This window comes from Panthera uncia, chromosome A2, assembly GCF_023721935.1.
Source record: "Panthera uncia isolate 11264 chromosome A2, Puncia_PCG_1.0, whole genome shotgun sequence".
Taxonomy (NCBI): Eukaryota; Metazoa; Chordata; class Mammalia; order Carnivora; family Felidae; genus Panthera; species Panthera uncia.
In genome coordinates this window covers 92,535,550-92,552,881 of record NC_064816.1, presented here as the reverse complement: position 1 = coordinate 92,552,881, position 17,332 = coordinate 92,535,550, and the positions used below count along the sequence as shown (strand labels likewise).

Below are 17,332 nucleotides of genomic sequence, written 5' to 3'. Positions count from 1 at the left end.
GAAGTGGCCCCAATGGGGTAGAAATAGATAACAGAATAGTTCCAGAGAGGGAGAAATGGCTGCATCACAACAAAGCACTTTCTATCAAGCAGAAGTCTACAGCAAGAAGGGTGATGAGTTCCCTATGGAAAGAGGTTCAGTCAGGAGCTGACAGTTACTCGGAATGTATAAAAGCTCTAAGACTGAATGAGCACAGGTAAGCTTCTTTCTATGTTTATATGAGTAGAAACTTGGGAGTATTAGACTCCATAAGTATATTCGAAGCATCAAACACACCCTCTTTCAAAATATTTTGCAATAAACTGACAAAAACAGACATGAACTTTCTGCCAATATTGTAAAATCTCAAACTCAAAAGAGCTCCAGGAAAACCATAAATACCACACATTTGTAACAGCAGAGTTACTTCTGAATTTCATTCTTTTATAAGTTATCACCATATATATAACATATATTTAAAAACTAAAGGTTTCTGTGAATGTAGATATTAACTAGTTAATTTAGGATAGAAAAGGGAGGTGGTGCTGGAAGGCAAAGAGAGGTTATATCTGTAGCCTGAGAGAAATGCAGTTGATCTCTGGGTATGATGGGAAAGGCCACAAGCACTCACCTACTACCTCCTCGACCTACTCTTTACCTACCTCCAATTCAAATGTGTTGAACTCCCTCTGTACTCACAGAGCTCTTTCACAAAAACATTCCCACAGAGATCACTGGCATTGCTGCCCCCACTTCAAAGAGTTTGCATTAGGATGCCATTCTTTGTTCCTAGTCAACACTGGTATTTTAGGCATAAAAATTATGGTAATTATCTGCTTAAAGGCTAACGTTCTGTGTTTATATTCAGGAAAATACCCATGAAGAGAGCAAGAGAATAACAACAATGTCAAGTTGATATAAATAAATGGTATGTGCTTATTGCAACTGTCAATGGAAAAGCTCCAAAACTGGATCAGTGTTTCAGATTACACCACTACAATACGGAAAAGATATAAAACCCTTTGAAGACTTTGAGGAATAAAGCCTTAATCAAAATCTTTAGTTTCACAGTGAAAGTCACAATGTTTAACCTTTCCTGCCACTAATAATTACGACTACAAAGAGAAGTCGTTTTTATGGAATTTTCTGGACCGATTTAAAATACATTTTTATTATCAAAGCACAGGTATCAAAGCACAAAGGTTTGATAGCCAAATATCTTAAAGCAAACAATTTAACATCACCAGATAACTAAAAATTCACAGTTCTGGTACCAGTGTGATCTATACCAGCTTCCTTTTCTTGTCTTCCCCTTGTAGACTCCTTTTCTTGAAAGTCTATTTGATGTGTCAAGTTGTCTTATATTTACATTGAGTTTATACAATAAATGATTTCAGGTGGCATTTTTAAGACCATAATGATTCCAAGTTGCCTTTTACAGCTTAAAGAGAAGGAAAACTTAGAAGATATATATGGAGAAAATGGAAAAATTACCAGAAATGTGCTCATTAAAATTTTAACTAACACATAGGGGAAATACAGGAAAAAAAATACAACTTCCATCTAGTGGTTCCAGATTGATTAGGCTATAAATTATTTTAATAGCCAAAGAATGTATTGAATAGCAAGAAACCAATTAATGTTCTCTGCCAATGTAGATGCAAATTAATGAAGTGAAGAAAAAGTAATATACCAGCATATGAAAACCTGAGATCAAGGTCTAGAAAATGACAAATATATTTTCTAAAATAATAAACCAATTCTTATCAGTATGAATAATAATTTAACATGTAAAACACTGGAAACCAACAGAAAATTCAGGAAAAACTTCTGTATTACTGGAGGAGGAGTAAGGACCCTGGAGAGGCCTGTCAAAAAACAGTCAGCACTACTTACAAACTGAAGAAGCAATGACTACTCACATGGTCTTCTGAGCCAAGATGCTATCTGATTTAAGAGATGGTAAGGATAAGGACTTAAAGAAAAGATATCTTTAAAAGATGAAGTGCCAAAGAAAAAAGCAGGCACATCTATCTAACCATTTACTAGGGAGGGGGCATGTAGCTGGTTTTTGAAAATACATTTCTAAAGTTGACTACCAGTTCTGGAAAAAATTTATCCAATGAACACAGAACTGGTCAGACATACTACAGATACATTGTTATCAATAGATGGGTGGCAGCTTGTCTCAAAGAACAGCTAGTTCGGTTCCACTGTTTACTCGATAATACTTCATTACACACCATATGGCAAAATCTGAAGCATCAAATCCACTCTTTAAGAATAAAAATTGGAACTGCAGTTTGACAATCATAAACTAGTAACTAACAGAGAGGACAGAGACGTCAGAACGAATGACTCTAGTGGTAAATTTTGACCTGTCAAGCTTTTTTAAAAAAAACTGTATTATTATTATTATTATTATTATTATTTTATTAGGAAAATAATAATAGGAATCCATCACTACAACTGTCATGAAGCCCAGACTGGATTAAGAGCAATGAGTTCTAGAGGTAACTGCACCCCACTCTGGACTTTCTGGTTATGACTATTCAGTTCATCAATTTCAAGGCTTTCAACCAGAAACAAGAAAAACTTTAGCTGTGGACTAAGATCTGGAAAACAAGATCTGATTGATGGTCAAGGTTGTACTAAGTGTCAAACCAGGAGAAGCAAAACTGAAACACAGATACCTTCTAATGGGGTTGGAAGCCAATGGATTTTGCAAAACCAAAACAAAAAAAATAAATAAATGGCTGGGTCAAATAAGGAGCCTGGACTCTGAAAATGAAGATCAGGATTAAATGGATAACAAAGCTAAGAACAAAAGCCAGATTAAGCCAGGAGACAAGAAACTCATGGACTGGAGTTTATTCACTTATTCTATGAACATTTACTGAAAAAGTGTAGTTTGCAGAGCTAAGTGTTATGAAAATATGTATGTGCTGAGCAAGAAGATCTCCAAATTATAAGGGAGATGGATATAGGTGATTTCCTCTGTGTAAACAGTGCTCATCTGAGATATGAGCACATACCTCTCTCGTTTTATTCACATCTCTGCTCAAAGATCACCATTCTTACCACTCTGCTTCATTTTCTTCTTAGCACTTCTCAGTATCTGATACTATATTACGTATTTGTTTATCTGTCTGCCTCAATAAAATATAAGTTCCCAGACAGAAGTACCTCTACTGTGCAGTGATGAATATCTAGCACTACAACCATGCCCAACAAATAATAATTATTACAATGAGTATTTCCTAAAAGAATGAATGATTACATTGCTTTACTAAAAACTTCAATAGCAGAAGTATGTACGTAACACAGAGCTTATCAGAAAAGAGGAAAATGACTGCTTGTTTGGGTAGGTGAAGAAATAAAGAAAAATCAGAGGATCCTGAGATTAATGTAGATGCAGAGAAATGTGGCGAACAACAAAAATCTCTGGCTACAGTGACCCATCACAAGAAAAAAAAAATTGTTATTTTAAATGCCGAGGTTACCTTAAACACTACAAATGCTCAGCCCTGTATTGCTGCCTAATCTATTTTCTTAAGATACACATTACATCAAGTGACCCAACAGTCAAGAATCCAGACCCCATGGGGCGCCTGGGTGGCGCAGTCGGTTAAGCGTCCGACTTCAGCCAGGTCACGATCTCGCGGTCCGTGAGTTTGAGCCCCGCGTCAGGCTCTGGGCTGATGGCTCGGAGCCTGGAGCCTGTTTCCGATTCTGTGTCTCCCTCTCTCTCTGCCCCTCCCCCGTTCATGCTCTGTCTCTCTCTGTCCCAAAAATAAATAAAAAATGTTGAAAAAAAAAAATTAAAAAAAAAAAAAAAAAAGAATCCAGACCCCATACTGCATAGCCAACTACACCCAAGCCTCTTCCTTGAATTTCAAGTGGCTCTAAATACTCCCTGCAACACAACTCTTCAGTATATATCAGTATCCCAATCACAAAGATGGCCAAACTTTGGGCCAGGCTTACTCCCACCTCAAGGCCCGTTCTCAGCTTCTGAACCTTAATTGGAATGCCATTCTTTCTTTTTTCCCACTAACCCCTTGCCTGCTCTTCAAAGACTAGCACAACTCTCACTTCTTCCTTTAGCCATTCTCTGAAATCAAGTTTCCACATGAAACTTTCCTCCCTTTGGACCTGTACTGGATATATAGCCAATATTATACTCTTTCATGAGGATCAGTTTTCTCTCTCCAATCAGACTATAAGAAACCTCTATTTATTTCCTACAAGCATGTAGAGTAATACTGAGGACTCAGGCACTCAATATATATAGAGACACACATTTATATGTAGTTGATTGGATGGTTAATTTTTATTTAATATAACCCCAAAGAATTAATTCCAAATGATTACTCACCATATCGATAAGGCTTTCTTGTATTCTGTTAAGAGTTGTTCTTAGTCTACTACTACTAAGGCCTAGTCCTGTTGATTCCAGCTGAAAAAGAAAAAGAAAGGCATATGCTACCATCACTTCGGAGATAATCTTTCATATGTTATACCTTCATATTAACTCAAGTTAAGTATCCATTGAGTTTTCATTCAGATACTTAGTCTTCGGAAGGTCTCCAAACTACATTTAAAAATTTCAAAACATCAAGTCAAACCTTAGCCCTTAAGGGAACAAGAGAACTATTTCACACATTTGCATTTACAGGTCACACTAGCATCTGTCAATCTCATAAATTAGGAGAGAGCTCACCAGTATCTTTTTCCCATAAGTTATTATTTTTAGTTATAAAACTTATGATTTCTGATACTTAAAGATAGTGTACTGCATCATACTTATGTATAAGCATAATAATGTAGACTGTTTTAAATTTATTTTTCTAACACAAATTAGAGACAGCCCAAATCCTCATTCAAAAATGAAGAAAACTTTTTATTAGCCTCAGTAAACATTTCACAGTATAGAATTCGCTTCACTACATCAAAGTCAAAGCACATATAAATACCCTAAGAACATAAATGAGAAGAGACAGTTGACTGTTAAATCATGAAAAGCCAGGTAGTTGCGTCCTTGAGTGATGATTCAATTGATGAATATAAATTTAACTTAGAGGTAATCATAGATATATATAGGCCTCTAGAAAGATGCTAAAATGTTCTGTATGAGCCAAAAATTTTAAAGTATTAATAGTAAACTATAAAATATATCATCTCACTAATTCATTTATATATATGTTTGTGTATACATACACACACATACATACACACACACAACATATTGTTCCTCATCCTTTCTTATCTGAGATAGGATGAAAACAAGTAATTACTTACACAACATGTGACAGAAATCCTAAAGCTAAAATAGTTGTGTGATGGCATGGTACAGTAAAACATGAAAACATGAACTCATTTTATGTGGTAATTTCAAAATACATTTTACTTTCACTACATTTTATAAACTTTATTATTTCATTTTCCCTCTTTTTTCACTAGAGCATTATTTTTATATAGTCAAATTCAGCCATCGCAAGTATAGTTTGATGAATTTTGGTAGTTATATAGTCTTATACTAATACCACAATCAAGAGATAGAATTTTCCTCACCTTGAAAAATGCCCTTATGCCCTTTGCACTTGAATTCCTCTCTCCAATCTTACCCTCTGATCTATCACTACAGTTTTGCCTTTTTTAAAATTTTGTATAAATAGAATCATACATGTGTAGTCTTTTGTGTTTGACTTTGTCTTTAGCATGCTTTTGAAATTCATCCATGTTATAAGCCTATTAGTAATTCATGCTCTTTTATTGCTTAATAGTGCTCCAAAACATGGATATATCACAGTGTGTTTACTTATTCACCAGGTGATGCACATTTGGGTTTCAGTTTGAATAATGTCACTATGAACATTCACATATATATCCTTGAGAAGACATATATTTTCTATTCTTTTGGGTAAATATCTACCAGTGGAATTTCTGATTCATATAATAAGCATAGTTTTAGCTTTATAAGGTACTGCCATACTGTTTTCTAGTGGCTGTATTATTCTTCATTTCTATAAACAATGTATGTAAATTCTAGTTATTCCATTTATGGTCTGAATGTTTGTTGTCCCCTCAGAATTCATATGGTAAAGCTCTAACCTCTAATGAGATGTTATCTGGAGATGGGAGAGGTAATTAGGGTTAGATGAGGTCATGAGAGTGGGGCCCTCATGAGAGGTTTGGTGCCCTTGTAAGAAAACACACAGTGCATAATTTATGCTTCTTTTTCTACTTTCTTAAGGTGGAAGCTTATCATTACTTGAGTCTTTCTTCTTTTCTATTATAGGCATTTAAAACTAGATACTTCCCTTAAGTACTGATTTAGCTGTATTGCACAGCTTGATATGTTGTGCTTTCACTATTATTCACTTTTAAGTATTTTCTAACTTCTCATGATTTTTTCTTTAAGCCAACCTTTATTTAGAAGTGTGTTAATTTCCAAATGCTTAGATTTTTTTCCCAGTTATCTTATGGTTATTGGTTTCTAATTTAATTACATTGTCATCAGAGAACATATTCTGTATGATTTCAATCTTTTAACTTGATTAGAATATATGTAATGGTCTCTCTCTAGATACACACACACACACACACACACACACACATTATACACACACACATGCATATATATATCCTCACTTTGTGTATATTTTACATTTAAAGTGTTTCTTTTGTTTTGTTTTAATCCATTCTGACAATCTCTACCTTTTGAGTGTTTAGTCCATTAACATTTAATGTGATTATTGATCGGGTCTAAATCTACCATTCATTATATATTATATCTTTTTTTGTTCCTTGGTTCCTCCTTTCCTGTCTCTTCTGATTATATGAATTTTATATTTTAGAATTCTAGTTTAAGGGGTGCCTGGGTGGCTTAGTTGGTTAAGTGTCCGACTCTTGGTTTCGGCTCAGGTCACAGTCTCACGGTTTATGAGTTCAAGTCCCATGCAGACTCTGAGCTAATAGTACAGAGCCTCCTTGGGATTCTCTCTCCCTCTCTGTCTCTGCCCTTCCCCTGCGCTTGCTCTCTCTTTCTCAAAATAAATAAATAAAAACGTAAAAAAGAAAAAAGAAGGGGTGCCTGGTGGCTCAGTCAGTTAAGCGTCCAACTTCGGCTCAGGTCATGATCTCACAGTTTGTGAGTTTGAGCCCCACATCGATCTCTGTGCTGACACTTTGGAGCCTGGAACCTGCTTTAGATTCTCTGTCTCCCTCTCTCTCTGCTCCTCCCCCACTCGTGCTCTGTTTCTCTCTCTCAAAAATAAATAAACATTAAAAAAGTTTTTTTTTTTTTTTAACATTTATTTATTTTTGAGACAGAGAGAGACAGAGCATGAATGGGGGTGGGTCAGAGAGAGGGAGACACAGAATCTGAAACAGACTCCAGGCTCCGAGCTGTCAGCACAGAGCCCGATGTGGGGCTTGAACTCACTGACCGTGAGATCATGACCTGAGCCGAAGTCAGCCGCTTAACCGACTGAGCCACCCAGGCGCCCCAAAAAACAGTTTTTTAAAAAAAGGAATTCTAATTTAATTTTCCTTTTGGTAAAGAGTTAATCTGCAATATTATTTTTCATTGTCCTGTGAATTATAATATACATTCTGATATTACACAATCCATTTACTGTTTAACATAATATACAGAAATCTTGCCATCTTATAGATCCATATCCCCCACGTATCTTGTTGTAGTTGTTACATGTAATATATTTACATATATTATGAACTCTAGAAAATAATGTTATGATTTCACTTTTAAACAGCTATATGGTTTATAAAGAAATTAAAAGGAAAAAGAAAAAGAAAAAGAAAAAGAAAAAGAAGTTAGACTGCATCATCAATTTAATTCTGGAGATTTTGGATTCTGTTATTTTTTCCCACTGGGTACTGTTTCCTTTGTTTGCATTATGTAATTTTCTTGGTTGAGCTTGTACTACAAACTGTCTCTTATGCAACAGCTTCACTCTCTGTTCAGATCTTTTGCATTTCCCCAAGTAGTTTCCATAACCAATGCTCTTTATTCTTTCCTCAGGTATCTAAGTTTTCTGGTATCATTTTCCTTTAGCCTGAAAAAAATTCATTCAGCATTTCGGTATTACATGTCTGTTGGTGACAAATTCTTAGGTTTTTTTTTTCTTTTTATCTAAAAACAACTTAATTTCACATTCATTCTTGATATGGTGTTTTTGCTAGATATAAAATTCTGAATGGACATTCTTTTCCTCTCTTTCAGTACCTTAAAGATGTATTACTCTCTCCTACAGCCTCCACAATTTCTCGTGAGAAGTCAGCTGAATCAGATCATTGGTCCCTTTATGTAATAAGTCTATTGTCATTTTCAAGAGACTGTTTCACCATGAGGTACCCTGCTGTATGTTCCTTTGTTCTTATTCTGCTTGCTGTTCATTTAGTAACTTGTATCTGCAAATTTCTGGTCAAAGTTTCCTCAAATATTTTTTGTACCTCATTCTATCTCTCTTGTCTCCATCTGGTATTCCAATTACATGTATGTTTGATCATTTGACTTAACATGTCCCTAAGGCTTTGATCATTTTGTTTTCCAATCTTCCAATTTATCTTCAAGTTTTACATATTCTTTCCTCTATCATGTCCATTTAGCTGTAAAGTACATTCAGTAATTTTTTTTAATTGCTGAAATTACATTTTTCAGTTCTAGGATTTCCCTTTGGCTTTTTATTACTGTTCAGTTCTAGGATTTCCCTTTGGCTTTTTATTACTGTTATTACTAGAACTTCCTACTTCTCTACTGACATGTTCATACATTTAAAACATCTTTCTACTTTTTATTCAAGATAGTTCTAATAGTCCACTTAAAATATTATCCCTTAGTTCCAACATCTTAAGGGGTCAAACTAAATTGACTTTCATTTTACTTAAGGATGTACTCTGCTTTTTTTACTTCTATGTATGTTGGGTGAAGTTAGACTGCATCATCAATTTAATTCTGGAGATTTTGGATTCTGTTATTTTTTCCCACTGGGTACTGTTTCCTTTGTTTGCATTATGTAATTTTCTTGGTTGAGCTTGTACTACAAACTGTCTCTTATGCAACAGCTTCACTCTCTGTTCAGATCTTTTTTCTTTGGCTGTAGTTAATCTATTTCATATGAACATGGTTATGGGTTAATCAAAGATGGAGGTAAAAAAGCTTGGGAATCCCCTCCCTGGCCCTTTTTCTTCTGAACATCCCCCCTACTATTTTCATTGTTCTCAATTTCCTGGCTTCAATTTTCTGGTTCCCCAATCCATAAAGACAAAGTTTTCCTATGCTTGCCTCTACCTTTGTGCTGAGTGAACTGTACTTAATCCCAGGCTCAAAGGCCATGGAGATGGAATTTATTTTTTTACACTCCCCTTTCCCCAATCTACACACTAGCATGAACTCCCCCACCCAGAGTCTATATGCTTCGTTCATTCTCCAGTATCTTCAGAGAGTTGTCTTTTGTATAACATTCTGGTTTTGTAATTGTTTTCTACAGGCAGTATCATCCCGTTAGACTGTAGTCCTACATATCCAGAAGTGGAAGTTAATTTGTTCGTAAAAAAATTAAAAACTGAATCACAGACACTCTATTAAAGAAGTTTCATTAATGAAAGGTAACTTTAAATGATGCTCACAAACTGTTTTCAAGTAACAACACTCATCAGATTAACTTGGATAAGAAATAATTAGGACATCAATCCATGTGTCCTAAGAATCCACTATGTGCTTACTACTTTGTTAAGGTAAGCTACAGAATGGTCTTCATGAGAGGCTATGAACAGGAAAAACCACAGAAAACATAACTCAAGAGGTGACCAATGGAAGGCTGGGGCAAGGCAAGATAAAGCAACACTACAAGTAACATTATTATAATAGAACCAAATGGATTAGATATATAATACAGTATGGTATTGTAGGCTATAAACAGTTCAATGAAGAGCAAGAGCTTCTGGAGGAGTTAGTTTAAAGAGGAAGAATCCCTTACCCTGCTGCATACACTATGGCCTCCCAGCCAATGACTTTCTAGAAACCCTGGGAAACAGATTCTTCCATATGCAGCATCCATCTGAATTCACTCATACAAGTATCTTTCTTCTCTGGGAGAAAAATAGGAGCAACTATGTACCACTGTGCTCTTCCTATTCTACCCATTACCTAATTACCCCTCCCCTCCTACCACATAAGACTCAATAGCTAACAGGGCAACTTGGAGTATGTATATATATATATTTGAATACTGAAATTTCTAGGATTTCTAAAAGACTTAAAAGCTTATTTTCTTAGGAAATTAAAAGTTTAACTCTTCAATCTTATATACTTGCATATGCTTATTTATGCTATTTATTTAGATTGTCTTGTTCCAAAAGGAATTTAAAGTAGCTAATTAAGAAGAATATAATCTTGCAAGGTAAAAAACAAAAACAAAAACAAAAACAAAAACAAACTTTAAATGTATGTAAAATTAAGCTAAATAAAATATGAGTAGAAGGATGAAGTGTTTCTTTTTACAAACTTGTAAAACCCTTTATAGATTGTCTTTGTTTTGCTTTAAACAGTGTTTCCTTCATTTTTGCAGAATCAAAAACAGCAGAATCTAAATTATATTCTATTTGAAGTGGTGTTTTCAATATTCACATGGTTGAATAAAGCTAGCATTACTAAGCATACTCTAACAAAAGAAGTCTTCCTTAAAAAGTACAAGTAAGAGGCAGAGTAAATGCTATATTCATTCAGACATATTCACTCATATGTACATTTTGTATAGGTTCATATAATACAAAATGTTTCTAATATGATATATGGGTAGACACCCAGGTTAAAGACAGAAATGCTTATCACTGACAGCTAATTACCTGAATACAGTGAAATGTCTGTTACTGAGTCTTACAGGATTGAAAATGCTTTTAATACAAGTTATAAGGTTAATGTGTTCTTTAAAACATACTATATTTTAAATAACATATGCAGCATATTTTATAATAAATACCTAACTATACTTTGCTAACTTTCTCAGGTCCTAGTGAACCCTACTGTAAACAAATCTGTGCCAGTATTTAATCAGTATTATAATCAGCTAGAAAGTCATGTCCAAAAGTATTAGTTCCCAAAAGTTTCCAAAGGACCCTATATTAACACATCTTATCAATAATGTGGTCCAGAACTGTTCTACCCAATACGATAGTCACTAGCTACCTGTGGCTATTTATATTTAGCAATAAATTAGCTAAAATTAAATACAATTAAAAATTCAGTTCCTCAGTCATACTAATTACACTTCAAGTGCTCAAAGGTCACATGTGGCTAGTGACTACCATATGAGTGCAAATTTAGAGCATTTCCATTACTTTAAAACTTCTCTTGGGTAGTGCTGGTCTGCAGGTTTGGCCCAGGAGACACAGTAAGGCTCATCTAGAAGACTGAAAGATTCTGACAATTAGCTAAAACCCCAGAATGTCTTTCTTCTTTAATATTTATGTATTGAGTTTCCAAATTCAAAGAATTAATATTTAATAGCAACAAATTCTGTAGCAATAATCTGTCTGTGATTATTGCTATTCTTTCTAAAAAATATATTAGACAATTAAGAACATAAGAAATTCAGGGGCGCCTGGGTGGCGCAGTCGGTTAAGAGTCCGACTTCAGCCAGGTCACGATCTCGCGTTCGAGCCCCGCGTCAGGCTCTGGGCTGATGGCTCGGAGCCTGGAGCCTGTTTCCGATTCTGTGTCTCCCTCTCCCTCTGCCCCTCCCCCGTTCATGCTCTGTCTCTCTCTGTCCCAAAAATAAATAAAAAACGTTGGAAAAAAAAAATTTATAAAAAAAAAAGAAATTCAGATCCCATATTAAAAGATAAATTCACATGTTTTTAAAAAGATACAAAATATATGAAAAGTTAGTATTATGATATATTCATAGGGCCCAGCAGTATACTTTTACACAGAAATCTCTTGACTATCTAGGTGAACCACATAATAACTACCAAATATCATATAAGGTACCTGTCTAATACCATGCTGTTCTCTTTAGGAGTAGAAAAAGACAAATGCAATAAGAGCTTGTGGAAACACTAAAAGGAGGTACAGGAAATGATTCTGTGGCAGACAGAAGGTTCAGTTCAAAGGTTTTCAATTATTTTAATAAATGTTTGCCATTATCTTCTGACTGTAGGAGTGCCTGCTAAGATTTGTAAGCCAATACTAAAAATGTCTCATTTACTATGTAGTAATTACACACTGAGCCATATTTAAACAAGGCAACCCGCACATTTTTCATTGCCAAAATGCATCAAGGTTAAAAACAGATGCTGCACTTTTTCTGCCAAAATTTGAATAACATAAAATATGTGTATCATATCAGAGCTTAAGATTAATATATACATAAGGTAATTAAGCAGACAAAAAGGTGACATCAAAAATTCTGTTAGATTTTCGATGGATAATTTTCAAAATAATATTATTTGTATATTTCATACAAAGAGAATGAAAAATTTTACATTTTAAAAATAAATAAATTTTTAAAGAAACAGACTTTCCCACCAAAGGTGACTTACTGAATCATTTCGACCAAAAAAGGTATATATTGCATACAAGTAATAATCAAATAGCTGAGACATGAAATGGATAACATCAAAGGCAATTGGCTTAAGAATGTTCATCATCTGCATATATTTACCTGAAAAAAATCAAAATTAGAAAAAAATTAAAATCTGTTAAGTCTATCATTATAGAGACACTATATCAAATGTATTTTTTAATGAAATATTACATTCCTAGTCCCATTAGCCATTTTCAAGTACTCAATAGTCATCTGTGGCTAGTGGTTATTGTATTGGACAGTTACAGCATCTTGGAAAGTACTACTGGAGAGCACTGACATAAATAATACCTACAAAAATATTTTTATACTAATATATTTTACTGTTTGTCAAATATTCATGGAACATCTATAATCTATACTCTTTTATAAATAACACTGCACACACTATAGTTCCACATTCTTGGATTCCATTTGAAATAATTTCTTCCAATAAAATAAAATAAATTTAAAAAACATTTTTTTAATAAATTAAATAAAATAATTTCTTCAAAAATGTTTAGGCATAATAATACCAAAGACAATGTACTTGAAAAAAAAGCTTTTCCTTTTTCACAAGCTTATATACACAGAGCAAAAGTAAAAAAGCAAGAAGAAAAAGGACACATAGAAGGCACATCCTATTCCCTTGAACCCTAGCCCTGTGAAATCTTGTGTCAGAGGCCAAGAACATTTCTTTATCACTACATCACTCAAGAGCTCAACACTCTCAAAGTGCCAAAAAAATGTCCTATTCGTTCCTTCCTTTGGGAGATGCCAATATTATGTTCTCTTCTCTCTAAACATATGATACAGTTACAGAAAAAAATATTTAAAAACCAAAATCTCAAAAAAAAAGTAAAATGAAAAAAATAAAACCTCAAATCTCTACATTTATAAACTTGTTAATGTATTTGAAGGGTGCATGGGAGATGGGCTGAAACAAGTAATAAATAATAACAAGTCCCTAATTGTGTTTCTTTTTTATGGGGAATAATAGGGAAAGAAGCACATCTATAAAAAAATGCTCTTCTGCAGAAGATGTTAAAACAGGCCATTTGCTTAATTTCCAAATGAGCAAATAACTCAGGTGCTCACTCTACTTAATGTAACTGCTATAAATTTTAAATTGGTACTATTGAAGACACCATGACTCAAGAGAAAACACATTAACTGCAGTAGAAAAAAATTTACTCTAATGGAAATATCTACTATGGAAACCATTTCTTTATTATTTAAGAACTCAGTACAGCTGCTTTAATTTACATGCGAAATGATTCTAAACAATACTCAGATGGTCAGGAAAAGAAACAAACACACACACACACACACACACACACACACACACACACACACACCAAAAAGTAAAAACCATTCAACTCAGATTCTATTCTTACTCTTATTTGTCTTTTGTTTTAGAATCATGATTTGTAATTATTTCACACAGACTTTTTTTAAAAAATCACAATGGAAAAATATTTGAAAATTATGCTCCTAGAAATTTCTGGATCACTATGCAGGTATTTCATCAATTACAAACATGTAGTGAGAGACTAAGAGAAAAATTACCAGGTGTACTCACAACTGCAAAGAAAAGACCCCCCCCCCCCCCCCCCGCCATCCTGAAACCAGCCAGGGCGTGCCTGGTTGTGGTTTGAAATAAAGGCGGGAACCAATCAAGTTCTGCTGAGTGTTCAAATTTAAATGTCAACCAATAACAGCTCTGTAACCTCAAAAAAAATCCCTAACTTGTTGTGCCTGTCTATAAAAGAAGCTGTAAGATCCTTGCTCAGGGCCTCTTGCGTCACCGGCAACGAGTGCGCGGAGGACCGGGTTCGAACCTGCAATAAACGACCCTTGCCGCTTGGCTTTGACTCTGGACTCTGGTGGTTTGTTTTCAGGGGGTCTCTCGAATCGGGGCATATCAGTAGGTTTTAAACTGCAACTATTTACACAAAAAATGTGACACTGAAAAAAATTTAAAAATATCATGTTTTAATTGATATCTGTTTTGAGATATCAATTAGAGAGAGAGATAATAAGAGATGATAAGTAAAATGAGGTAGAATGCAAATATCTGGGTTAATATATATCCAGAACACAAAGCTCCTCTCCATTACTAGTAAGATTAACCATTGTTTATATAATTAATCTTAAGGAAGAATATATAAATGAATTATTAATAGGTAAAGCTATTTTAAATGTTGCATTCAAAAGAAAAAAAAACTAGATAAAAACCCACCACTCTCAAAAAAATGTTTAAATATATTTATATTCATTCATTCAATTCATTCAACAAACAATTTCTGAAGGCTTATTATGTCCTTGGCTTTGTGTTAAGACACAAGGTGTTAGAGTCCCTGCTCTCATACCTTAAATGGTCAGATGAGGGAGGCGGCCATATAAGCAGGCTGCCAGCATATTAAAACATAAGAATAAGAATAAGAAGAATAAGAATAAGAGCTCTGTTCCAGTTCATGAGGGCACAGTAAGCTTTTGGAGGCTGGAGGAGGCCTATGTACCTTCTCAGAATTACTGAATTAAAAGAATTTTACAGTAGTTTAAGCCTGTATCTATGAAGAGAAAGGGATGAGGAGGGAAAGGCGAGTAGGTATGATCACCAGAAAATGAGAAATCTCAAAAAATTTCTACACCAAGCCAATTTCTAAATTGGTAAACCTTTCTGATAAAGGACCAAAGAGTACATAGTTTTAGGCTTTGCATGCCATACAGTCTATGTTGCAACTACTCAGCTCTGCTGGTCTCTGTTTCAACTACTCAACTCTGCCTTTGTAGCACAAAAACAGCCATAGACAATATGTAAACAAATGAGCATGGGTGTATTCCAATAAAACTTTATTTACAAAAACAGGTAGCCTAACTCACTTGACCTGCATGTTATAGTGTCCCAACCCCTGTCTGGATGACACATAAGAGACAGGAGAGTTTGACGGAATAATACAAAGAAATCCATAAACCACAAGACGACCATTAAGGAGATAAAAGCTATTCTGTAGGATGGTGACTGCTTAGACTTGGTGGGCAGTGCAAGAGGGCAGGAGCCAGAAATAGAGCTGAAAAAGGATGGATTCATTAAGGGTCCATTACCCTTAAATTACCATTCAGCAGGTCTTCCTCTATCACTATCCCTCACCAACAATAGAGTACAGGCTACCAGAATATTCCCACGGACAAAAACAAAAGAAAACAAAAACTCTTAGGATTTCTCTCTAAAAGAAGTAAATAAATGACATGAACAAACCAAACAAAAAAACTGAGCAAAATTTAAAAAAATAATAAATTAGAAAGGCAAAGGCTTCTAGTGTGCATGTTGGCACCGCAGATTAAAATCTACCTAATTCTAAAAATTGGGGGATCTGTCCCCATAAAGTAAAAATTGCTAGTAAATCCACCCAGCCTTGCCCGGTTCTATAGGAAGTTCCCAGTCAGGATCCCTACTGAGGAGAAAGGGGCAGGAAGAGCATAGCTCTCATTACTCAGCAAGGGACACCCACAGCAGCTATGCAGGCCTTCTATTTTGGATTTGAAGAGGTCATCAAAAATCACCAGTCCCAGAGAGTAAAAGTAAAAAGAAATGCTGATCCCAGAGAAAACAGTAAGTCAAGCTAAAGAAATGTAATAATTATATAAATCTTATAACAGAAGAATATGGGGGGTGGGGGGAAAGAGAATACACAAGGGCTTTTAAAGAATTTAAAAGTGATTTTAAAATTAAAAATTAAAGAAAAAAATGGAAAAATGGAAGTCTTCTAGAAGATCGAGAAAATATAGGAGACATAAAGGGGCCAATCTAAAAGACCAACACTTAAGCAATGAGAAATCAAAGAAAGAGAAGGTAGAGAAAATGGGGAAGTGGAAATCATCAAATAAATAGTAGCATTAGTCACAGCTGAGGAGCATAAGAGCTTTCAGATTGAAAGGGTCACGAACTACCCAACACACTTAATGAAAAATAACTCACACCTAAACACATCACCAGAGAGTTCTGAAACATCAAGGAAAAAAAAATACTAAAAGCTTTCAGAGAGAGAGAGAGAGAGAGAAAGAAGAGAGAGAAAAGAAATTCAACTACAGTAAAATGAACAGAACACTACAGGTTTCAACTTTCCGAGGAAAAATAATTCCTAATCTGTAATTCTATTATGCACAGCTGAATTGTCATTCCGTGAAAGGACAGAATAAAGACATTCAAAATGACAAGAATTCAAAACATTTACCTCTCATTACTCTTTCCTGGGAAATTACAACTAGAAGACAAACAAAAACAGACCAAGAAATTGCCTCCAGGCTGGTGGTAGGGAGGCCTGGGGTGGGAGACCGCTGTTTCCTCACAATCTCTTCTTTACTATTTACTGCCTTAGTGAGAATACTACCTTAATAAAAGGGTAAAAGCAAGGCTCTGAAGTTAGCCGGCCTCGTTTAAAAAATGTGGTCAGTCAGTGAATGGAGATGTGGTTCAGATGCACTCCACCTTCTCTTCCTTCCCTTCTAGAACTCCCTACAGAGGACATGAGAGTGGAGTGCACAACAGCATGCTTTGGAAACATGGAGGAAGGTTACTTAATACACAGCCCAGATGGATACAGGACTGGCCCATGCCGTAGGAGGGAGGACCTCAGGCCCCATGTGAGGAGGGTTCCTGGCTTTGTGAGAGAATTCAAGAGCAAGCCACTTAGAGGAAGGGACAAGGATTTATTAAATATAAAAGTAAGCAAGGAACTACTTCACAAAGTAGCAGTCTC

At 35.0% G+C, this 17,332-nt stretch overlaps 1 protein-coding gene across 1 annotated transcript in view; it reads right to left on the bottom strand.

The window, feature by feature from the left end:
- VPS50 (VPS50 subunit of EARP/GARPII complex) overlaps positions 1 to 17,332 on the bottom strand; it is a 143,063-nt gene that overhangs the window by 14,883 nt on the left and 110,848 nt on the right. The window contains exons 22-23 of the mRNA XM_049642870.1: positions 12,547 to 12,668; positions 4,358 to 4,438 (exon numbers count right to left, since the gene is read on the bottom strand). Of these exons, the coding sequence (XP_049498827.1) occupies positions 4,358 to 4,438; positions 12,547 to 12,668 (203 nt within the window). The remainder of the gene's footprint in view (positions 1 to 4,357; positions 4,439 to 12,546; positions 12,669 to 17,332) is intronic.